The following is a 24,171-nucleotide window of genomic DNA, read 5'->3' as shown; positions in this document are numbered from 1 at the left end:
TGATTCATTTTCAATTATCTTTATACAGAAGATCAACTTAGTGTATACTAAGTAAAGATTTTAACAGTTTGCACCCACAAAGACACACAAAGTATAGAGTACTGTTTGAATACCAGTTATACCATTAATTCTCATAGTACAACACATTAAGGGCAAAGATCCTACATGGGGGGCAGGTGCACTGTGACTCCTGTTGTTGATTTAACAATTGACACTCTTATTTATGGCATCAGTAATCACCCAAGGCTCTTGTCATGAGCTGCCAAGGCTATGGAAGCCTCTTGAGTTCACCAACTCTGATCTTATTTAGACAAGGCCTTATTCAAAGTGGAAGTTCTCTCCTTCCTTCAGAGAAAGGTACTGCCTTCTTTGATGGCCTGTTGTTTCCGCTGGGATCTCATTCAGAGATCTTTTCATTTAGGTCATTTTTTTTTTTTTTTTTTTTTTTTTTTTTTTTAATTTTTGGCCACAGTGTCTTGGCTTTCCGTGCCTGTGAAAGTTTCATGGGCTTTTTAGCCAGATCTGAATGCCTTTAAGGGCTGGTTCTGAGGCCAGAGTCAGGGGTTCTTTTTAAGGATTTTTTTTTTTTTAAAGAAACTAAGGAGTGTTGATTGATTTTTTAATCCAGTTAAAACACAGATACAAACTCATTTTCTTAGGAAATTTAGAATCATATTTAAAAAGATCTTAGAATGATCATGAAAAATGACTTTACTAGTGAACTAGGATTACTTTCATTAAATGCTTTGTATTTTTACTAGGTTTCTATTTTGTATTATTCTTTAACACTTGGGACAGTTCATGTATGGTTTCATCAGTGTTTTCAACAATTGATTATATATTGGGATTCTTGTTGTTTTAAGTGACTTTATATGGAGAGATTTGAGGGGACTTATAGAAAAGCAGAATTAGAGGATATTAGTGCAAATTTTGAAATCTGTGCATTGTTTTTCATAAAACATAATTTCTGTGAACTTTCTAAATTCCTCTTGTGCATGGATCTCAAAATTTTTTTTCACCAGAAAAAAAATTACTTTTATTTTCATTTTTTCCACAGACTTTTTGAAGTACCCTGTACATGCCATCAAGCAGTTTTACTCTAGAGATTTAATGAAAAAAGAGGGAGGGAAGAGTAAATAGACTTTCTGTTCATGTGTTTTGACTGACAGTGCTAACTATAAAATACAGATATGTTTCCTGCAAGCCAAGCAATTCAGGTACAATCTCCTTGATACAGCATGTAAGAATTACGACAATAGAAGTACATTATAGTTAGGATTACTGTTATGTCTTAATATAAGACCTGTTACCTACCCTGTTTCCCTCCTTTCCTTTCCCTTGCCACTTTTCCCTTTTCTTCCTTTCTTTTGTATTTTGCTGTTGCTTTGTGAGCAGTGCTGTCTCTGACTTGAATGGTTCCCAACAATACATGTTTTAAACTTTTTAAAAATAAAATACAATGAGCCAAGACACTATTTTAAACATTTCAAGTCCTAAACTGATTTAATCCTCAAAGCATTTCTAATAACTATTCCATTTTATAAGTTAAGAGACCGGACTTAGCAGTAGAGGGTTTGACTCTAAAGTTTCATTTGCTTTATGATTCTATTCTGCCTTCCAAATACTAATTTAATAACCAGTATGGTAGTGAAATTTAGTAATTTTTAATGAGGCCAAAATAATCAGCCTGTCCATTATTATTATTATTATTATTATTTTGACAGAGTAGACAGAGAGAGAGAACGGTCTTCCTTTTCCGTTGGTTCACCCTCCAATGACCGCTGCGTCCAATGACCAGGTGCTTCTCCTGGTCTCCCATGCAGGTGCAGGGCCCAAGGACTTGGGCCATCCTCCACTGCACTCCCAGGCCACAGCAGAGAGCTGGCCTAGAAGAGGGGCAACCGGGACAGAATCTGGCGCCCTGGTGTGCCGGCACCGCAGGCGGAGGATTAGCCTATGGAGTCATGGGTGCCGGCCAAGCCTGTCCATTATTAGTACTGAATATTTCCATTATGTAGGCACTTACTTTAGTGATAGGTGTTTTAATGACTCTCTGTCATTCCCTCTTTCTGTCTCTGTAACTGACTTTCAAATAAATCTGTAAAAAAAAAGTACTTGAGAGGCAGGGAGACAAATAGCTCTCATCTTCTGGCTTGCTCACAACAGCTGGGGCTGGACTGAGGCTAAAGCTGGGAGCTGGGAACACAATCTAGTTCTGCCACTTTGTTGGTAGGATTCCATTAATTACTTGAGCCATTACCCTGCTCTTGGAATTTGCTTTAGCAGGAAATTTGAGCTCAGGAGGTAGAGCTGAGAATTGAACCCAGGGGCTCTAATGTGGGATGTGGTCATCTTAGCCACTAGTCTAAATGTCCACTCCTTGACAATTTTTAGTATTTTCAGTTTTTATACTGAGAAACTCACCCTAACTTTGCGATCCAGATGGAGTCATTTAACTTTTTTTTAAGATTTATTTATTTACTTGAAAGGTAGTGAGATAGAGAGAAAGAGAGATCATCAGTCGATTGATCTTCTGTCCTCTGGTTCACTCCCCAAAGGGCCACAGTGACCTGGGATGGGCCAAGCAGAAGTGAGGAGCCAGGGACTCCATATGTGTGTCTCATGTGGGTGACAGGAGCCCAAGCACTTGGGCCATCAGTTGCAGCCTTCCCAGGCATGGAGAAGCCAGGATTCCAACCAGATCTCACTTGGGTTACTGGCATGTCAGGCAGTGGCTTACTCCACTGTACCACAATGCTGGCCTCTTAAAATGATTATCCTTTATCACTTTGTTTTTTCAGGTTTATATTATATCATCTTTGGCCAAAAGCTGTAAATTTGATATTCTCTTGTTAAGCATCTCATGATATTATTGCTTGGATTTCTTAACATTTTATTAATAAAATTTGCCTGAATTGTTGCTCTCCCCCCTCCATTGTCTTTGTCACACACACATTTTTATAAAGTGCATCTTACTCCTTTGGATATTTCAGTAATCAATAATTTAATTATTTTTATTCTATTTTTTAATTAGGAAATGTAGAATGTAGATATTATGTCAAGATTTGCATGATTCTGAGTATCATTTTCACAAATAAATTATTCTTTCAGAAACTGTTTTGACTGGGTCTACCTCACCTTTACCCTCTCCGGGAAATGGGAATGAAGCTGCACCTGGATCAATTACACAGCCAAAGAAAATTCGAGGAATTGGATTTGGGGATATTTTTAAAGAAGGCTCTGTGAAACTTAGGACAAGAACATCCAGTAGTGAAACAGAAGAGAAAAAAACAGAAAAGGTGATAATGATGAATTTAACTTAGATTAACTCCACTCATTCTCTCCTTAAGCAATTTTAAAAAGATTTATTTGAAAGGCAGAGTTGGGGGATGGCAGCAGAGATTCCTTCATTTGTAGATTTACTCCTCTAATTATCACAACAGCTAGGGCTAAATCAGACTGAAACTAGGAGGCAGGAACTCCCTCTGGATTTCCCATGTGTGTGTGCCAGAAACTTAATGCATGATCAAGAAACTGGATAGGAAATGGAGTAGTCAAGACTTGAACCACCATTCTGATACAAAATGTGGGGATCCCAGGTGGCAAAGCTTAAACAGCCAAGTCATGATGCCCAGTCCTCATTAAGCATTTTTTAAACTGTAAGAGTTAGTTTTCTTTTTTTAAAATTAATAGTTATGAGTGAGAAGGCTGTAAGAAATATTTTTCTCTCCATATTTACAATGATTACTGTTTATGTCTGAATCTTATGAAATCAGCGTGCATGTTTTTCAGAAGCTATTCACAGCTTAATAGCAATTTTTAAATGGAAGGTATTTAGAGGTGTTTTTTTTTTGTTTCTTAAGCCAAAATTTTTTTTAAAGATCCATCCATTTTTTTGAGTCAGAGTTAGAGAGAAGTCTTCCATCCACTGGTTTACTCCTCAGATGGCTGCAATGGCCAGGGCTGGGCCAGGCTGAAGCCAGGAGCCAGGAGCTTCCTCTAGAAGCTTCCTCTAGGGCCCAAGCACCTGCACCATCTTCTGCTGCTTTCCCAGGCCATTAGCAGGGAGCCATATCAGAAGTGGAGCAGCTGGGACATGAACCAGTTGTACATATGGGATGCTGTCATTGCAGGTAGCAGCCCCAACCACTCTGCCACAAAGCCAGCCTCTTAAAATTTTATATTTATTTTTAAAGGTTATTTTTTAAATATTTGTTTTATTCATTTGAAAGAGTTAGAGAGAGAGGTAGAGACAGAAAGCGAGGTCTTCCATCTGCTGGTTCACTCCTCAAATGGCCACAACAGCAGGAGCTGAGCTAATCTGAAGCCAAGAGCCAGGAGCTTCCTCCAGGGACTTGGGCTGTCCTTCCGCTGCTTTCCCCGGTGCATTAGCAGGGAACTAGATTGGAGGTGGGACTTGAACCAGCGCCCATACAGGATGCTGGTACTACAGGCTGGGGCTGTAACTGCTGTACAACAGCATTGGCCCCTATATTTTCTTTTAAAGTGGACTTAAAATAGACCCACTTTAGGTCTGTATAATTGATCTCATTTGTAATAGTGAATTGGGTTCAGGTGAGAGAACTTTTTGCTTTCTGCTAAATTGTCTCCTAGTTTTGAGTCTGTCTGACATAAAGATTTATGAGGTCCAATTGGTTTCGATTTTGGAATTGTGTAACAGGAATGTTGGAGAAGTAGTTCTTGTATTTTGAGGAACATTAAACTAGATACAGAGCCCCTTCCAATTATTTGGTTAATGATTACATTAGTGATCTTTAAGTCACCGTTAGTGATATCCACTACCCAGACTTTTAGTGAGAGTGATCTATTTCAGGGTAGCCCTTTATAATGGCCTTGTGACTCTTTGATTACTGACCTTAGGAATTAATAAAGTAGGACCACATTGCTATGTTTGTAGATGGCACCAGATTGGTTGTTAGAATTGGGAGAAATGAAAGTGAGTATCTTAAAAGATTAAACTGAAAACACAGTGGTAGGCAAATTAGCAGTGTATTCACAGATTTTTAAGGTCAAATGTACTGTTTATGAGGTAAAAGACTTAATTTATTCAATTACAGCAGAAACATGTCTAGTAGACTTTTTTATTTATTTGAAAGAGTGACATGGAAAGAGGGAGAGACAAACGATTTTCTGTCCTCTGGTTAACTCCCCAAGTGGCTGAAACAGCCAGGGTTGGGCCAGCAGAAGCCAAGAACTGAGGATTCCACCTGGGTCTCCTACCTGAGTAGTAGGGGCTCAAGTACTTGAGCCATCATCTGCTACCCCCCAGGCACATTAATGGAGCTATACTGAAAGTGGAGCTGCCAGGACTTGAACCTTTGCTTCATATGGGGTGTCAGCATTGCAGATGGGCTCATAACCTGCTGTGCCACACACCAGTCATGTCTAGTAGACTTTACTTATAAGGATTGTAACATTCTCTGTGCAATGAACTGTGATGAGTGTTTTTTTGTTTTGTTTTGTTTTGTTTTGACAGGTAGAGTGGACAGAGAGAGAGACAGAGAGAAAGGTCTTCCTTTTCTGTTGGTTCACCCCCCTAATAGCTGCTGTGGCCAGTGCACTGCGCCGATCCTAAGCCAGGAGCCAGGTGCTTCTCCTGGTCTCCCATGCGGGTACAGGGCCCAAGGACTTGGGCCATCCTCCATTGCACTCCTGGGCCACAGCAGAGAGCTGGACTGAAAGAGGAGCAACCGGGATGGAATCTGGCGCCCCAACCGGGACTGGAACCTTGTGTGCTGGCACCGCAGGCGGAGGATTAGCCTATTGAGCCACGGCGCCGGCCATGAGTTTTTTTTTAAATTCTATCTCAGGACTGGCACTGTGGCACAGTGGGTTGAAGCCCTGGCTTGTAGCACCAGTATTCCATATGGGCACAGTTCAAGTCCTGGCTGCTCCACTTCCAACCCAGCTTCCCCGCAATGCTCCTGGGAAAGGAGTAGCGGATGGCTCAAGTCCTTGGGCCCCTGCATTCATGTGGGAGACCCAGACGAAGCTCCTGGCCCCTGGCTTCAGATCTGTTCAGCTCCAGCTTTTGGGGACATTTGGGGAGTGAACCAGCAGATGGAAGACCTCTCTCTTTATCTCTCTCTGTCTCTCTCATTTTCTAACTCTTTCAAATAAATAAGAATAAACCTTTAAAAATATATATATCTCATTTTAAGAGCATGTTTTGTGCTGTTGCTTAAGAATTCACTTTCAAGGCCAGCATTGCTTTGTAGCTGGTTAAGCTGCTGCCTGTGAGGCCATCATCCCATGTAGGCTCCAGTTCAAGACCCACCTGCTGCACTTCCAATCCAGCTCCCTGCCAATGCACCTGGGAAAGCAGCGGATAATGGCCCAAGTGTTTGGGCACCTGCACCCATGTGGGAGACTCAGATGAAGCTCCTGGCTCCTGACTTTGGCCTCGCATAGCCCCAGTATTTAGACAAGGCCATACACAAACTGAAAGTTCTCTCTTTCCTTCAGAGAAAGGTACTCAGAATTTTTTTTTTTTTAAGTTATATTTATTTTTCACTTGAAAGGCAGAGTTACAGAGTGAGGGAGAGACTAAGAGAGAGAGATCTTCCATCTGCTGATTTACTCCCCAAATGGCCGCAATGGCCAGCTGGGTCAGACTGAAGCCAGAAGCCAGGAGCTTCTGTATCTCCCATGAGGGTACAGGGGCCCAAGCACTTTGGCCATCTTCCGCTGCTTTCCCAGGCACATTAGCAGGGAGCTAGATCGAAAGTAGAGCAGCCGGGACTCAAACTGGTACCCTTTTGGGATGCTTGTGCTGGAGGTAGTAGCTTTACCTGCTATACCACAGAACTGTCCCCTACTTTAGAGATTTTTTTTTTTAAAACCTTTTAGGTTTTTATGTTTTCAATTACATCACTAACCTGGGTATAACTACCACTATGGAAAGCTTAGTAACTGTAAATTGAAAACTTCATTTAATAATACTGTCTTTATTCTAACTTAAAAGTAATTTTTGCCATTCTCTTTGTTTTAGCCTTTAGTCTTACAGCCAATAGGATCCAAAACTCAAAGTGTAGAGATAAAAACAGATACTGAAGGTAAAATAAAAGGTAAGTTTTTAAAATAATAGTTTTATATAGTAGAAACATATTTAAATATATTATTAGATTCATTGAAACATTGTTACACTATACTGCTTGGTCAGAGTATTAAGCCTACTAGATGAAAACATTATGAGGTTAAGGATTTTGGTACGTTCATTTCATTATGTATCTGCCTGCAGTTAGTACTGTATATGGGACAACATACAGGCACTTTGTAAATATTTGAATGATGATGAATGAAATTATTAACATATAGTATTGAATGGAAGTTTTAAATTTAAAAATGTTAAGGTGAATTATTTGTCTTAATAGCTTTTCATATGCATTACACAAAATAGAAGCTTCGAAAGTATTAATCTGTTTGTATAAGCCACATTATTTACATTCTTTATTTCAGCAAAGGAATATTGTAGAACATTATTTGCCTATGAAGGTACTAATGAAGATGAACTTACATTTAAAGAGGGGGAGATAATCCATTTGATAAGTAAGGTAAGATTTTCAGTTTTTCAATGAATTTTATAATTTGTTCACAGAAATATTCCTAAAAATTGTTATATTTTCACATAGAATGTAAACTCTAGAATAGCTAGGACTTCATTTTGTTTTTGAGTCCTGAGAATTAGACACAGAAATACTCATTTATTTGTTTTTTTTTCTTTTGAGTTTATTTTCATTGTCTCTTTCTTAAATAATTGATATGTTTGGAATTTGAAATTTTTTCTAAACTTTTTAAAAAACAGGCATACACTTCCTCTTCACTGGTTTATTCTCCAGTGCCTTCAACAGTCAGAGGTGGGCTAAGCCAAAGATGGGAGCCAGGAACTCAGTCTGTGTCTCCCACTTGGGTGGCCGGGACCCAAGCCATCATTTGCTGTCTCCAGGGTGCACATTAGCGGGAATCTGGAATTGAACGTTGATCAGGGATTGGAACCCAAGCACTCTGATATAGGATGTGAGTGTCTCAAGCTGCTTCTTAACTACCACACTGAAAAGCTGCCCTGAGAATTTTGTTTTAAGATTGATTTTATTTATTTGAAAGACAGAGTTTCAGAAAGAAGTAGAGCTAGAGAGACAGGTCTTCCATCTGCTTGTTCACTCCCCAAATGACTGCAACGGCCAGAGCTGAGCCAGTATGAAGCCAGGAGCCAGGAACTTCCTTTGGGTCTCCCATGCGGCTACAGGGGCCCAAGAACTTGGGTCATCTTCCACTGCTTTCCCAGACCATAACAGAGAGCTAGATTAAAAGTGGAGCAGCTGGGATTTAAACTGGAGCCCTATGGGATGCCGGCGCTGCAGGCTGGGGCTTCAACCCGCTGCACCAAAGCGCCAGCCCCTTGAGAATTATTTTTAATCATCATATTATTCCTTTTCTCTAGTAACTTCAACCATCTAGGTTTCTATTCTTTTTTTTTTTTTTTTTTTGACAGGCAGAGTGGATAGTGAGAGAGAGAGAGAGACAGAGAGAAAGGTCTTCCTTTTGCCGTTGATTCACCCTCCATTGGCCGCCATGGCTGGTGCGCTGCAGCTGGCACACCGCACTTATTCGAAGGCAGGAGCCAGGTACTTATCCTGGTCTCCCATGGGGTGCAGGGTCCAAGGACTTGGGCCATCCTCCACTGCACTCCCTGGCCACAGCAGAGAGCTGGCCTGGAAGAGGGGCAACCGGGACAGAATCCGGCGCCCCGACCAGGACTAGAACCCAGTGTGCCGGCGCCGCTAGGTGGAAGATTAGCCTATTGAGCTGTGGCGCCGGCCTAGGTTTTTATTCTTAATTTTGTTCCACATCATTTTATTTTTTATAGACACCTATTGTTTGGATCATTGTTAATAATATAAAAATAAGAAAACAACTTAAATATCCACTGGTATGTAAAAAGTTTTGAAACTATTCGTACTGTGAAAAATGATGTAGCTATTTCAAAAAATGATTTTTATAATTTGCTGTGAACCCTAAGACAAAATAGAACTCAGTGCTATTTGGGCATGGACAGATTCTTACAGTAACTCTTTGTAATATAGGAAAATTATAAACATTAGTTTGTGCTATAGCCCTGTAGAATAAATTTTGAAGTTTCTTCCTTTTTTTTTTTTTTTTAAGTAAATGTATTTATTTATTTGAAAGGCAGTTTCAGAGAGATCTTTCATCTGTTTGTTCATTCCCCAAATGGCTACAGCAGCTGGAGCTAGGCTGATTTGAAGCTCTGGGTCTCCCACATGAGTGCAGGGACCCAAGCACTTGCACCATCCTCTGCTGATTTCCCAGGTGTATTAGCAGGACCTGGATCGAAAGCGGAGCAGCCGGAACTCAAATCAGCCCCGATAGGGGATGCTGACACTGCAGGTGGCAGCTTTACCTGCTATGCCACAGTGCCAGCCCTTTTCCCTGTTGTATCATATTTACTTGTTATTGTCTGGCTTAGCATATGCAGTGTTTAAAAATGAATTATATTGTATATATTTAAAGTGTATGACATGTTACATTCTTGTATTGATGCTAAAAACAGTATAATGAAACAAATTAATATTTATCATCTCACATGGTTACTCATTTGTGGCAAGCACAGCTAAAGATATATGCATTTTAACATTCATAAAGCTTGGAGTGATAACACCAAATTTTTCTAAGGTTGGGTACTTGGAGGAAACTTAGATAACCTTGCTCATTTCTAAAGCTGCTGAAGAATATGAGTCATCTTTAATATATAAATCATTAAGAAGACTGTTAAGGGGCCAGAGCTTTAGTGCAGCAGGTTAAACCACCACCTGCAATTTCAGCATCCCATGTCAGAGTCCTGGCTCCTCTGCTCCTGATCCAGTTCCCTGCTAATGTGACTGGGAAAGCAGCAAAAGATGACCCAAGTAATTGGTCCCCTGCCATCCGAATGAAATTTCAGGCTCCTGGTTTGGCATAGCCCAGTCCCAACCATTGTACTCTTTTTGGGGAGAGAACCAGCAGATTGAAGATCTTCCAGCAGATAGAAAAACTCTGTCTCTCCCTCTCTTCTGTGTCACTCTGCCTTTCAATTAAATAAATCTTTTTTGAAAAGAAGACTATTAAGAATAATCTTTCCTTCCCTCTCATTCTCTCTCACCCTCCTTGCCTCCCCGCCATATCCATCTTTCCTTTTTTCCTCTCTTTTATTACCCCCACTGCCTTCCTCTCTTTCCTATTCCTTTCATCTTTCTCCTCTCCCTCTGGAGTCTTTTTATCCTTGTATATAGAAATTTTAAATTGATATTTTAAAAAAATCCAATTTTATAATTAGTTCTTAAAGTAATATATGAGGGCCGGTGCCGTGGCTCACTTGGTTAATCCTCTGCCTGCGGCGCTGGCATCTCATATAGGCGTCAGTTCTAGTCCCGGTTGCTCCTCTTCCAGTCCAGCTCTCTGCTGTGGCCTGGGAAGGCAGTGGAGGATGGCCCAAGTGCTTGAGCCCCTGCACCCGCATGGGAGACCAGGAGGAAGCACCTGGCTCCTTGCTTCGAATCAGCTCAGCGCGCTGGCCCTAGTGGCCATTTGGGGGGTGAACCAGCAGAGGGAAGACTTTTCTCTCTGTCTCTCTCACTGTCTAACTCTGCCTGTCAAATAAAAAAAAGTAATATATGTGAATATTTCTTTGAGGGGACCTTATAGTTTGTTCAGGTTGCTTTTTTCTTCTGAAAGAAAAAAATAATGGAATTTTGGGGCTGGCATTGGGTGTTGGTTCAAATCCCTACTATTCCACTTCTGATCCAGCTCCCTGCTATTGGCCTGAGAAGAGCAACTAAAGATGGCCCAAGTGGTTGGGCCCCTGCTACCCAAGTGGGAAACCTGTAGGAAACTCCTGGCTCCTGCCTTCAACCTGGCCCAGCCCTGACTGCTGTGACCAACTGTGGAGTGAACTAGCAGATAGACGATTTCTTTCTATCTCCTTCCGTCTCTCTATAACTCTCTCTTTCAGATAAATAAAATCTTTTTAAAAATAGAGTTTCATATTTTCCCATTTTGTTGTAAACATTTTCCTCATTTAAATATAACTTATTGTCTTAATTATTTTTTGCTTTGTTTTTTAGGAGACTGGAGAAACTGGCTGGTGGAAAGGTGAACTTAATGGTAAAGAAGGAGTATTTCCAGACAATTTTGCTGTTCAAATAAGTGAATTGGATAAAGATTTCCCAGTAAGCTTTTGTTTTTCAATAATACGTAAAGAATAACGCAAGTATTTTTTAAAGTTTTTTATATTATTATTAAATAGCTTTTATGGAGTTTCACAAAATTATTTATTCACTTATAAGTTATTTGTATAATAGTAAAGCAAAACAGTGTTTCAGTTCTGTGCATTATTCCTGCTTTCTGCTCCCATGACTGTATGTACTAAAAAGTAACCATAGACTGCTTTACTCTATAATTTGAAGAGCAAGAAAAGTCTGGCTGAACTAACTGGATACATTAGTATTTTGATGGAAGAAATTGTATTACTATTTGATACTGTTGGAAAGCCTTAGTTTATTATGGAAGTATTAGTATTTTTCTGTTACTGCATTTTTCGCGACAGCAAGAAGCAGTCTTTGCAGCCCTTATAAAATTTAATGTTTCTCTGTAATTTCTCAGAGAGTCAAGTGAGGTTGAGTTGTTTGTCACTGATCTTTTGGCTTTCTATAACTTGATCCTCTTTGCCTCTGTGGATGGGGGTTTTAATTAATTAATTTTCATTTTATTTGAAAGACAGAAATCTTTAATCTGCTAGTTTGCTTCTGAAATGCCTGCAACAGCCAGACTGAAGCCAGGATTGTTGAACTCCATCCTGGTCTCCCATGTGGGTAGCAGACACCCAAGTACTTGAGCCATGATTTGCTGCTTTTCTGTACTGTAGTACAGTTTGTAGTAGCAAAAAGCTGGATCAGAAGCATAGGAGTGGCCGGCGCTGCGGCTCACTAGGCTAATCCTTTGCCTATGGCGCCAGCACCCCGGGTTCTAGTCCTGGTTGGGGCGCCGGAGTCTGTCCCGGTTGCTCCTCTTCCAGGCCAGCTCTCTGCTGTGGCCCGGGAAGGCAGTGGAGGATGGCCCAAGTGCTTGGGCCCTGCACCCACATGGGAGACCAGGAGGAAGCACCGCCTGGCTCCTGGCTTCAGATTGGTGCAGCACGTGGCTGTGGCAGCCATTTGGGGAGTGAATCAACAGAAGAAAGACCTTTCTCACTGTCTAACTCTGCCTGTCAAAAAACAAAAAGAAAAGAAAAAAGCATAGGAGCGAGGCTTATACCAGGCACTCTGATACTAGATGCAAGAGTCCTAAGCAGTGACTTACTTAAGTACTATGGACAAACACTCATCCCCAAGTTTTCCTTCAAATAAAGACTGATTTATTTGATGAGAAGAGTGACAGTGAGAGAGGCAGAAAGGGGAGGAGTGAAATCTTCTATCTGGAGGTTCACTCCCCAAATGCCCACAACAGCCAGAACAGGGCAAGGCCAAGGCCAGGAATCAAGAACCCCATCTGGGTCTCCCACATGGTGTTAAGGACACAAGTGCTTGGGCCATCATCCTCTGCCTTCCCAGGCACAAGAAGCTGGATTGGAAGTAAAGCAGCTAGGACTTGAGAACTTGCACTCAGACATGGGATGGAGATGTTCCAAATGGCAGCTCAATTACTTCACTACAACACCTACCCACCTGTTGTTTTCTTTTCTTTTCTTTTTTTTTTTTTAATAAAAAAGATCCCTTTTCTTCTCTCTCTCTCTCTCTCTCTCTCTTTCTTTCTTCTTCTTCTTCTTCTTTTTTAAAAGATTTATTTTATTTATTTGAAAGGTAAGAGTTACAGAGACAGAGGAAGAGACAGAGAGATTTTCCATCTTTTGGTTCATTCTCCAAATGGCCATAAGAGCCGAGGCTGGACTAGACTGAAGCCAGGAGTCAGGAGCTTTATCTGGGTCTCCGACTTGGGTTCAGGGACACAAGGACTTGGGCCATCTTCTTCTGCCTTTTCAAGTGTATTAACAGGGAGCTGAATTAGAGGTGGAGCAGCCAGATTTGGAACCAGTACCTACATGGGATGCCAGTGTTGCAGGACTCTGCTTAACCCATTATACCTCAATGGCAGCCCCCTGATTAAATTTTTAAAATAGATGGAAAGAGAGTTAAGAAAGCAGAAGCACACAGCAAAACAGACTACTGTATCTGATTTAACCCAGTACAGAACTCTAACCTTTGCAGCCCTTCCTTTATTTATGCTAACTAATGCTCCTGATTACCCATGGAAACTTAGCTCTCTGAGACTTTTGTTAGATTGCATTCAGTATTGATTCATTCTTAATTAAGCTTTATTTTTATACTTTTCTTAATGAAGAGAATTATTTTTCTTTTTTAAGAAAATTTATTTATTTATTTGGAAGGCAGACTTAGAAGGAGAGGCAGGGGAAAGAGAAAAGAAGAGAGATCTTCTGTCCTGTTTTACTCTCCCAATTGCCACAATGACCAGGGCTGAACCAGGCTGACACCAGGAGCCAGGAATTCTATCCAGGTTTCCCACATGGGTTGCAGTGGCCCAAGCACTTGGGCGTCTTCCATTGCTTTCCCAGGTATATTACCAAGGAAACTGGTAATTGCCTTAATCTGCTGCACATGATGCTGGCCTCTTTTCTTATGTGTTTATATATTATTGCTTGTTCTTTGTTCAGTCTATTAAAAAATTATGTTGAGAGCCAGAGACAGACAAACATACACACACACACACACAGCTCCCATCCTTTGATTCATTACCCATATGTCCACAGCAGCCCTGGGCTAGGGCCAGGCTGAAGCCAGGAGCTAGGAACTCAATCCAGGTTTCCCACATGCATGGCAGGAGCCCAGTTACTTGAGCCATCACTGTTGCTTCCTAGGTTCTGCAATAGCAGGAAGCTGGAGTCAGGAGTATAGCCAGTTATCAAACTCAGGCACCAGTATATGGGACACTGGTGCCTTAACCTCTAGCACAAATGCCTACCCACTTACTAGTCTTTAATTTGGAAAAAGGCAATTTACATGAGTAAAATTATATATCAGGTTTTTTAAGGCATTTGGTCTTAAATATGAATTAATACAAATAAATTAAGGGAAGCCAGCCCTTTGCCTTTAACTTTTCATTTTAGAATTCTGAAGAATTAAGAATGAGAGCTAAGTCTATTTATTGGATTCTGTTTTTTTTTTTTTTTTTAAACAAGGTCTCTCTTTCCTTTTATCCTGCATCCTTCCTCCCAACTCTGATCTTTGAAGGAGGGATAAAATAGGGCTTTGGCGAGGCAGGACAGAATATTTTTACTTATTAATATTTTGGGGAATTTATGCAGTCTAATCATCTTTGAAAAATCTGACTGAATTTTATTAAGGAATTCTAATGGCATAAAATTTGACAGTGACTTTTATGATTAAGATCTTAACATTTAACAATTCTTGGCAAGAATGAGATAAAAAGATTCATATCATTTAATTATCAATTATCAGAATTTATTTTAACTAAATAGTTAATATGTAAATACTCAACTGTTTTCACTGTTAACTATTTTAACAGAAACCAAAGAAACCACCACCTCCTATTAAGGGTCCAGGTATGTAAGAAACACACTATTTCGTGTGCTATTTTTAATATATTCATATCTTAAAATTGTAAAATTGAGTCTGACATAAATCATTATTTTAACAAAAACAAGCATGATACATGGTATATAAATGTTTATAATATATAAAAATTGTTCACATGTGTCAGTATAATTTTTTTAAATGTAGCTTTTTAAAAAAATATTTATTTATTTTACTTGGAAGAGTTACACAGAGAGAGGAGAGGCAGAGAGAGAGGGAGGGAGGGAGGGAGGGAGAGAGGGAGGGGGAGGGAGAGGTCTTCCATCTGATGGTTCACTTCCCAATTGGCTGCAATGGCCAGAACTGTGCTGATCCAAAGCCAGGAGGCAAGAGCTTCATTCGGGTCTCCCACACAGGTGCAGGGGCCCAAGGACTTGGGCCATCTTTTACTGCTTTCCCAGGCCACAGCAGAGAGCTGGACAGGAAGTGGGGCAGCTGGATCTCGAACCGACGCCCATATGGGATGCCGGTGCTTCAGGCCACGACGTTAACCCACTGCACCACAGTGCTGGCCCCAGCATAATTTTTTAAAAAATATTAAGTGAAATGGTTTAAAATAGTCTTAAATAATTCAGATACTTCAGTTATATGAAATTTTGAGTTATTAAATTGATGAAATTTTTAAAAATTTATGTATTTGAAAGTCACAGGGAGACAGGGTGAGACAGAGAGAGAGATTATCCGTCCTCTTGTTTACTCCCCAGATACCCAAAATGGCCGGGGCTAAGACAGACTGAAACCAGGATCCATGTAGCTTCATCCAGGTCTCCAACATGAGTGGCAGAGTCGCAAACACATAGACCATCTTCTGTTACTTTTTCCAGGCCATTAGCAGGCAGCTGGATTGAGAGTGGAACAGCTGGGACTCAAATAGCTTTACCTGCTGTGCCACAATACCCATACCTAAATTGTTGAAATTTATACCCAAGTAAACCTAATATGTTATTTTGTCTTGTTCACTATTCTGCCTTTTCAAATTAAATCAGATGTTAACATCTGAAACAAATACTAATTATTTACTCTTTTTTTAGAAAGTATGCCAAAGATTGAAAAAAAAAAAAGCTGTGAATTTGTATTTTTTAAACTGGTGAATAAAATGTTATGCGTAGAAATATCTTCCGTATATAAAGTTTTATAATTTGGCTTTATTTTCTCCGAGTTCAGTCCCCAAATATCTGATTTTTACAAGTGTTATAAATTTTTCCATTTCTTGAAAAAATTTGCTGTTTTCTAGAGTAATTTAAGTCCTTTCTTTCCCCTTAGTTTCAACTTTATATTTACTGGCCTAACCCCAGAGCAAGGAAAATGTATGTTAAAGGTAATATTTACTGAAGCTGGTGTTGGAGGCTTACTGTGAAGCCGTACTCTTAAGTATGCTAGCCACCAGCCACTTGGTATTTTTAAAAATTTAAGTTGATTTCGAGAAATTCAGTTCCTTAGTCAAAGAGGTCTCATGTCAGGTGGCTTAGTATCACAGAGTTGTCACTGAAGGTGATAGTGGTGGCTCCAGCATTAGAAATTGAGCCTAGTGATTTAAGTACATTGTTTTTTTGTGTTACCATGCTTTCATGTGATACTATTTTTAAACTGATCTTACTTTTTAGCCATGTCTTCATGTCTGTGCTCTGAAATTATTTTTTGAAAAAAGTGTTAACTTTGTTTTTACCCCCAGCTCCAAAGCCTGACTTGATTGCTGCGGAGAAGAAGTATTTTCTGTTAAAGCCTGAAGAAAAAGGTGGGACTAATATTTTTTTTCACTGTCATGAAAGTAATTCTTTCTTTGTCTTTTTGAATAAATAAGTTTTTTCATACTGGGTCATTTAACTTGATTTTTAGCAAGCATTTAGTGTTTGCAATATTTGGAGTTTTCTGGGAGGAAGTAATTTATCGAGATTTATAGAAAATTAAGATTTTTACTCAAACTGATACCAATCTATACCCATTAAAAATGAAACCATTACTTTGGTAAGATGTGATATTAATCATGATTATTTCAAATAATATATAAGAAAACTAAGCATTAAATAACTTTCCTGTTTCAACATATGGAAATATTTATGTATTTAATCTTACTGCTTGTGTTTGTCATGTAAATTTGGAAAATTATTCTATAATAACCATGCATATTTTGCTAAAATTATTACTCATTTTTTAAAAGAAGTTTTATTTTTAACTGATACATAAAAATTATACCTATTTATGGGATGCCGTGTGATGTCTTGATGCATGTATGTATTGTGTAATGTTCAAATCAAGGTAAAACTTATCTCCTTAAACATTTATCATATCTTTTTGGTGAAAACAACCTAAATCTTCTTTTCTAGTTTTTTGTTTTAATAGTCCATTATCATCTATAGTCACCACTATGTGTGACCTTTTTTTTCCCCCATTAATTTGGACGAAGTATATTCTTCTCATATTTTTCTTTTAGTGTGGAAATATTTGCAATAGTTGTCTCTAGTAGATTAGTTTATAGATGCACAAAAATTTCAATTCTATTTTAAGATGTTTTTGTTTCCTTTGCCAGTGTTATAGTTTAGCCTATTCTCTCTCTCTCTTTAAAGATTTATTTATTTCTTTGAAAGACAGAGTTTAGAGAGAGAGGGAGTGAGAGACAGAGCCTCCATACACTAGTTCACTCCACCAATGGCCACAATGGATGGAGCTGAACTGGTCTGAAGCCAGGAGCCAGGAGAGGCCTACACACCCATGCCATACTCTGCCACTTTCCCAGGCACATTAGCAGGGAGCTGGATTGGAAGTGGAACAGCTGGGGCTGGAACCGTTGCCTAAATGAGACGCCGACATCACAGGCTGTGGCCTTACCCACTGTGCCACAATTCTGCCCCCTCCACCCCATTCTGTCTCTTGCCTAAAGAAATACTAACTGGGGCATGAACCAGTAGATGGAAGATTTCTCTCCCTCTCTGTCTCTCCATCTCTAACTCTGCCTTTCAAATAAATGAAGCTTAAAAAAATAATCTTTTTTTTTTTTTAACTTTTATTTAATGAATATACGTTTCCAAAGTACGAATAATGGATTACTATGGCTTCCCCCCCATACCGTCCCTCCCACCCACAACCCTCCCCTTTCCCACTCCCTCTCCCCTTCCATTCACATCAAGATTCATTTTCGATTATCTTAATATACAGAAGATCAGCTTAGTATACATTAAGTAAGGATTTCAACAGTTTGCTCCCACACAGAAACATAAAGTGAAAAATAATAGATGATTTTTTTTTAATGATGATGAAATCAGATCAGACCTATTGTCATGTTTAATCCCAGTGAGAGTCAAGTTGGGAGTTGATAGTTTCTTTTCTTTTTTTTTTTTTTTTTTTTTTTTTTTACAGAGGATCAGTTTAGTATGCATTAAGTAAAGATTTCAACAGTTTGCACCCCCATAGAAACACAAAGTGAAATATATTATTTGAGTACTCGTTATAGCATTAAATCTCAATGCACAGCACATTAAGGACAGAGATCCTACATGAGGAGTAAGTGCACAGTGACTCCTGTTGTTGACTTTACCAATTGACACTCCTGTCTATGGCATCAGTAATCTCCCTATGCTCCAGTCATGAGTTGGAAAAAAATAATCTTAAGCAATTTCTCTCACTTTAGCCCTTTTTCTGGCTTGTACTTCCCCTTGTTGCCAGGATGATATTTTTTAATAGATGGTTTTTCAGAGCAGTTTTGGAGTCATAGAATAATTAAGCCAAAAGTACCAAGAATTCCCTTATATTTTACATCAGCATCTCAGCATATTAGTGTGTTTATTACTGTCAAGGAGCTTATATTGACACATCACTGTCATCTAAAATCTGAAGTTTATATTGGAGTTTGCTCCTGTTGTACATTTTGTAGTTTCAGACAATTGCATAATGACATATATCCACCATTGTACTGTCAAACAGAGTAATTTGGCAACCACTAATATTTGTTTATGAGATAGGGGCAGACAAAAAGAATCAGAGAGCTCCTGTCCAGTAGTTCACTTCAGTAATGCCCCCAACATCTGGGCCTGGGTCACGTCAAAGCCTGGAACTGGGAACTTAAACGGCATCACTCAGGTGGGTGGTAGGGCCCCAAGTACTTGGGTCATCAAGTACTTGTGCCTCCCAGGGTGTATGTCAACAGGTTGCTAGAATGGGGATTGAAACTGTTCACTACTCAGGTACTCTGATGTGGGGTGCAGATATCTTTATCAATGTCTTACTGCTAGGCCAAATCCCTGTCCTGTGTTTTTACTGTTTCTATTCTTTTGCTTTTTCCAGAATGTCATATAGTTAGAATAATACAATATGAAGCCTTTTTAGAGTGGATTCCTTCACTTAATGATATGCAAGTAAAATTTCTCCCATGTTTTCTCATGGTTTTGTAATTAATTTGTTGTTAGTATAAATAACATTCCATCATCTACATATACTACACTTTATCCACTCACTGAGCAATATCTTCATTGCTTCCATGGTTGTGAGTTATTAATAAAGCTGCTGTAAACATGTGTCCATGTTTTTGTGTGGACATATATCAGTTCATATGGTTAAATAGTAAGGAGTGGGATTGCTATATCATATGGTAAAGGTATGTTTAGTTTTGTAAGCTACTACCAAATTGTTTTTTGAAGTAACTATTACCATTTTGCATTCCCAGTAGCAATGAATGAGAGTTTCTGTTGGTTTACATTTTTGCAATCCTTTGATATTGTCAGTTGATTTGGATTTTGACCATTCTGCTAGGTGTATTAGTGGAATCTTGTTTTAATTTACATCCTTCAAATGATAGACAGTGTTGAAATTCTTCATGGGCTTACTTTTTATACTTTGGTGAAGTGTTTCAGGTTTTTGGCCTGCCTTTTAACTAGAGATTCGTTTTACTCTTGTTGATTTTTAAGTTATTTATGTATTTTGGACAATAGTCCTTTATTAGATGGGTCTTCTACAAATATTTTTTCCCAATCTGTTGCTTTTCTTCTTGTGGAGCACAGGTTTTAAATTTTATTGAGATTCAGCTAATCAGACATTTCTTTCATGAACCATGTTTTATTGTCATACCCAAGGCCATCTTGATTTTCTCCTCTGTTATTTTCTACAGGCTTTGTATTTTACATTTGGGTCTATGATCCATTTTGAGGTATCTTTGCAATGAGTGTAATAGTTTTTTCTGGGTTCCTATTTTTGCATGTGGATATCCAGTTGATCCACCACCACTTGTTGAAAAGACTTTCATTCTTCAAATCACAATCAAAAATCTAAGTGTGAGACTATAAATACTGACCTCCAAATTCCATTTTGGTATCTTCTTCCACTCTTCTCTTTCAGTAAATCTGTCATTCACTATCGATTCCCTTAATATGTCATGTGCGTTCTTTTTTTTAATTTTTTAAAATTCAAAAGCAAGATTTATTAGAGTCAAAGACCTCCAGCCAGAGAGACAGAAAGGGCTTCCAAGAAAGGAAAAAACCCAAAGGGGCTGGTGGTAGTGGGGTGTCATGTACCTTTATCGCTTTGCACAGACTGCTCAACACTGAATCTTTTTGTGATCCCTGTTTTTTTAACAATTAAGAATTACATATATATATATATACACACACACACACACACACATATCATACATAGTCTCGGATTAGTTACTTGTAATTTATTTTTTTTAAAGATTTATTTATTTATTTGAAAGTCAGAGTTACACAGAGAGAGGAGAGGCAGAGAGAGAGGTCTTCCATCCACTGGTTCACTCCCCAATTGGCCGCAACGGCTGGAGCTGTGCCGATCCAAAGCCATGAGCCGGGAGCTTCTTCCAGGTCTCCCATGCGGGTGCAGGGGCCCAAGGTGTTGGGCCATCCTCTACTGCTTTCCCAGGCCATAGCAGAGATCTGGATTGGAAGCAGAGCAGCTGGGTCTCGAACCTGCACCCATATGGGATGCCAGCACTGCAGGCAGTGGTTTAACCCGCTATGCCACAGTGCCGCCCCATTGTAATTTAATTATTGTTAGTTGTAAGTTTGGATCAGTTTGTTTTAGTATTTGGCTATATTGTCTATTCTACCTGAAAAACTCATCCTACCAAGATATGTAGTACCAGATGTAAGAAGTATATTGCTAGGAGCTTCCTCCTGGTCTCCTGTGCAGGTGCAGGGCCCCAAGCACTCGGGCCATCCTCCACTGCCTTCCTGGGCTACAGCAGAGAGGTGGACTGGAAGAGGAGCAACCGGGACTAGAACCAGCACCCATATGGGATGCCAGTGCTGCAGGCATAGGATTAACCAAGTGAGCCACGTGCTGGCCCCAGAATGTTCTTGTTCACATGACATTGTTTCTTTTTTTTTTTTTTAAAGATTTATTTATTTATTTAAAAGAGCTACACAGAGAGAAAAGCAGAGGCAGAGAGAGGAAAGAGGTCTTCCATCTGATGGTTCACTCCCCAGTTGGCCACAATGGCTGGAGATGCGACAATCCAATGCCGGGAGCCAGGAGCCTCCTCCAGGTCTCCTATATGGGAGCAGGGGCCCAGGGTCTTTTGGCCATCTTCTACTGCTTTCCCAGGCCATAACAGAGAGCTGGACCAGAAGTGGAGCACCTGAGGCTCTAACTGGTGCCCATATGGGATGCTGGCACTGCAGGCAGCGACCTCATCCACTACACTGTAGCGCCAGCCCTGACATTGTTTCATAGATGAAGGGATAGGAAAAATGTCATCATTTTTCTGGTGTGCTTTGTCATGAGAGAGAGACAGAATCCATCTGATTGTTAAATATTGGCAAACTATTTTATTTAAAAAGAACTTTTTATTAATATAAAAAGAACAGACTTTATGCATTCCATGAATATTTTTCTTTTACATAATAAAGTTCCACCCTTATTTTCACAGTCAAGAGACTTTTTCAGACAATAGCCAGGACCAATTTGAGGAGACTTAAGCTTTCCAACAATGGAATACAGTGCTTCTATTACCACATGTGTTTATGATTTTTCTCTTTTAAGATCTTATTTTCACAGAAGATATTCTTTATGAAAGCTGTGTTTTGTTTTGGAGGGACGAAAAATGTTACTAGAAACTATGAAATTGATCACCACACTACCCTTGATTCTTAAATGACTCTAATTGTTTCATGATATACTTTTCCATATCTTTAGGATAGTATCGTTGTCTACTCTCTGGTTCCAGTCATCCTATGAATTTTCTCAAACTTGCTTAGCAGCTTTCTCTACCTTGTTTTCTCAGAGATACCTAGAATGCTGATTTTGCTGAGTCTCAGGAGAGTAATATTGTCAGTACTTTGAGAAATCTTTTTATTTTGGGGAGTGAACCAGCAGATGAAAGATTAATCTGTCTCCCTCCATCTGTCATTCTGCTTTTCAATAAAATGAAATGAGTCTTTGAAAACAAAAACAAAAACAAAAATACAAAAAAAAAAAAAAAAAAAAGAAATTGAACCTAGGTACTCTGATGTGGAATACTAGAGTCTTAACCTACCATGTTAAAGGCTGTTCCCTTTACAGAATATGTGTAGGATATGACTTAGGTATTAGTGTTTTTATTGGTCTCCTGATAATTCTAATCTGAAGACAAAATTGAGGCCTACTTTTCTAGGTCATGCATAGAATAATGTTTATTTGTTTAGATCTTGCCTTGCTCCAATTAGTATTAAGGGTTTCAGAATTTATCATATGGGTGTCTAATGTATGTTTCTCTCATGTGTATGTGAGATAAATACATATTAAGATATGATATAATACATATTAACATTAATATGTTTTAAAGTTTCCTATTGAAAATGAGCAGAAAAAAATCAAACTTACAATGTTGTCTCAATGAACCATTATTGATTACATTAACCTTAGTTTCAACTACCAGGTTTTAGATGATCTGGTACCTGCCAAATTCTGTAATCTCTCTCACATGTCTTCCCTTTTTGTTGATCATGTGTATAGTCTAGTCTACCACTGTATGATATTCATAGAATAACTGTTTTTCCCTACTTTTACATGATATAATCCCCTTTCCCTAGAACCTTCTTTCTCTGGAATTATGCTCCCCTTCATAATTTTTTCATGTATAATTCTTTCATATTTTTCTGGTACATCTATTGATTATAAAATTTGAAGGATTTTTAAACATTTGAGGAATTCTATGGTTTTACATGTTCAGATTTTTTTAATACTCACTGGTGCTATTTGCATAGGTGCAGCAGTGTGGATGGTAGAATGTGTTATAGATAAAAGAAATTTGAACTGTTGAGAACAAAGAACAGAAATTTTTTATCCAAACTAACCTAAACAGTAGGGAAACAATTTTACATAATGGAAAGTCCAAAAGTAGGCATGATGTGATGGATAACTCAGTGCTTTAATTATATATCTGAATTGCAAATTTATCTCTTCTGCTTTCCTCACTGTCCACTTTAACTTCAGATTGGTTTATAGGAATGCTAACAGAATTAGGGCAACTTGATTTTGACAACAAAGGGAGGAAAAAGTATCGCCAATATAATATACATATTTTTCAATTTCTTGGGTCAACTTTAGTCACATGGTCACTTCTAGAACAGTAAGACTTATAAGAAGAATGTTGTGTACTGATTGGCTGAGGTTAATCATAGGAAGGTAGGAGGGATTTGGGTGAATCAGCTATGTTGTCTGCTGAAGATGGTCAAATACATTTAGACTTTACTGTAACACTGGCAATTCTAGGAGATTTAGGTTATACATTAGCACAGCTTGTTGGTTAATCAGAACATAATTATTGTGAGGATGTGGAGATGAGAAAGAAAGTGTGGAATAAAAGACTGTTTATGGGACAAAGTATGAGTGAGTTCAGCTTTTGACATGGAGTTTTATATGAATGTAAGAAACATGGAATCTGAACCTTTGCTAACAGTTTATAGTTAGTGTTAATTTGGAAGGTGCTTTCCTGTAAATTAGATGTTAAATTTAGGATATTGGTTCAAGAAGATTGCTTAGAACAAGAATGGGAAGAGAGTGTAACATAGATTTATTAGAATTTGTACTTTCAGAAGCTATTAGATGAACTGGAATTTTAGACGAAGATTGACAGTGATCAAAAAAAAAAAAAAAAAAAACCAGAGACTGATCAGAGAGCAGTATCATAAAACCCATGGGAATAGATATGCGTCAAAGACCAAGATTAAGGTAAAGAGAGTAAGGAGTAAGGAGAGTGTGACATCTAAACTTGTGTTTTCTTTTTTGATGTATTTGCCAATTCTGGTACCTAAGATTATAAAAAGAATTTTCAATAGACTTTTGGATTCAAAGACTTAGAGTTCAAAACCCACAGAAAAGAAGATATCTGGATAAACTCCTAGGTTTTGAATTGATTTTCAAAGAATTTCTCTCTTGTAGGAAGTATGAAATAAAAGTAGACTTCTCAAGATCACTGAAGCTCAACTTCTAATCACTTCACTCCTTGATTATAGGAAGTTATAATGGAGTTTTTACTGTCCCTATCTTGGCTGGCTAATAGAAGTGA

At 38.8% G+C, this 24,171-nt stretch overlaps 1 protein-coding gene across 6 annotated transcripts in view; it reads left to right on the top strand.

Annotated features, from left to right (window-relative positions):
* The window catches only part of CD2AP (CD2 associated protein), a 136,996-nt gene that overhangs the window by 79,117 nt on the left and 33,708 nt on the right, over positions 1-24,171 (top strand). For 5 of the 6 annotated variants that reach the window (XR_016234038.1, XM_089333215.1, XM_008263019.5 and 2 more), the window contains 6 exons: positions 3,112-3,299; positions 7,013-7,088; positions 7,480-7,574; positions 11,139-11,243; positions 14,614-14,650; positions 16,354-16,416. Coding sequence is in view for 4 of the 6 variants with exons in the window: in XM_089333215.1 (XP_089189341.1) it covers positions 3,112-3,299; positions 7,013-7,088; positions 7,480-7,574; positions 11,139-11,243; positions 14,614-14,650; positions 16,354-16,416 (564 nt within the window). In the remaining 2 variants the exon portion in view is untranslated. Of the gene's footprint in view, positions 1-3,111; positions 3,300-7,012; positions 7,089-7,479; positions 7,575-7,825; positions 8,038-11,138; positions 11,244-14,613; positions 14,651-16,353; positions 16,417-24,171 lie in introns of all 6 variants that reach the window. The other variant, XR_016234039.1, reaches the window with a different exon arrangement.

The sequence above is a fragment of the Oryctolagus cuniculus genome, chromosome 5 (genome assembly GCF_051225735.1).
Source record: "Oryctolagus cuniculus isolate XC-2025 breed Fujian yellow rabbit chromosome 5, ASM5122573v1, whole genome shotgun sequence".
Lineage (NCBI taxonomy): Eukaryota > Metazoa > Chordata > Mammalia > Lagomorpha > Leporidae > Oryctolagus > Oryctolagus cuniculus.
This window is presented reverse-complemented; position numbering and strand designations above follow the sequence as displayed.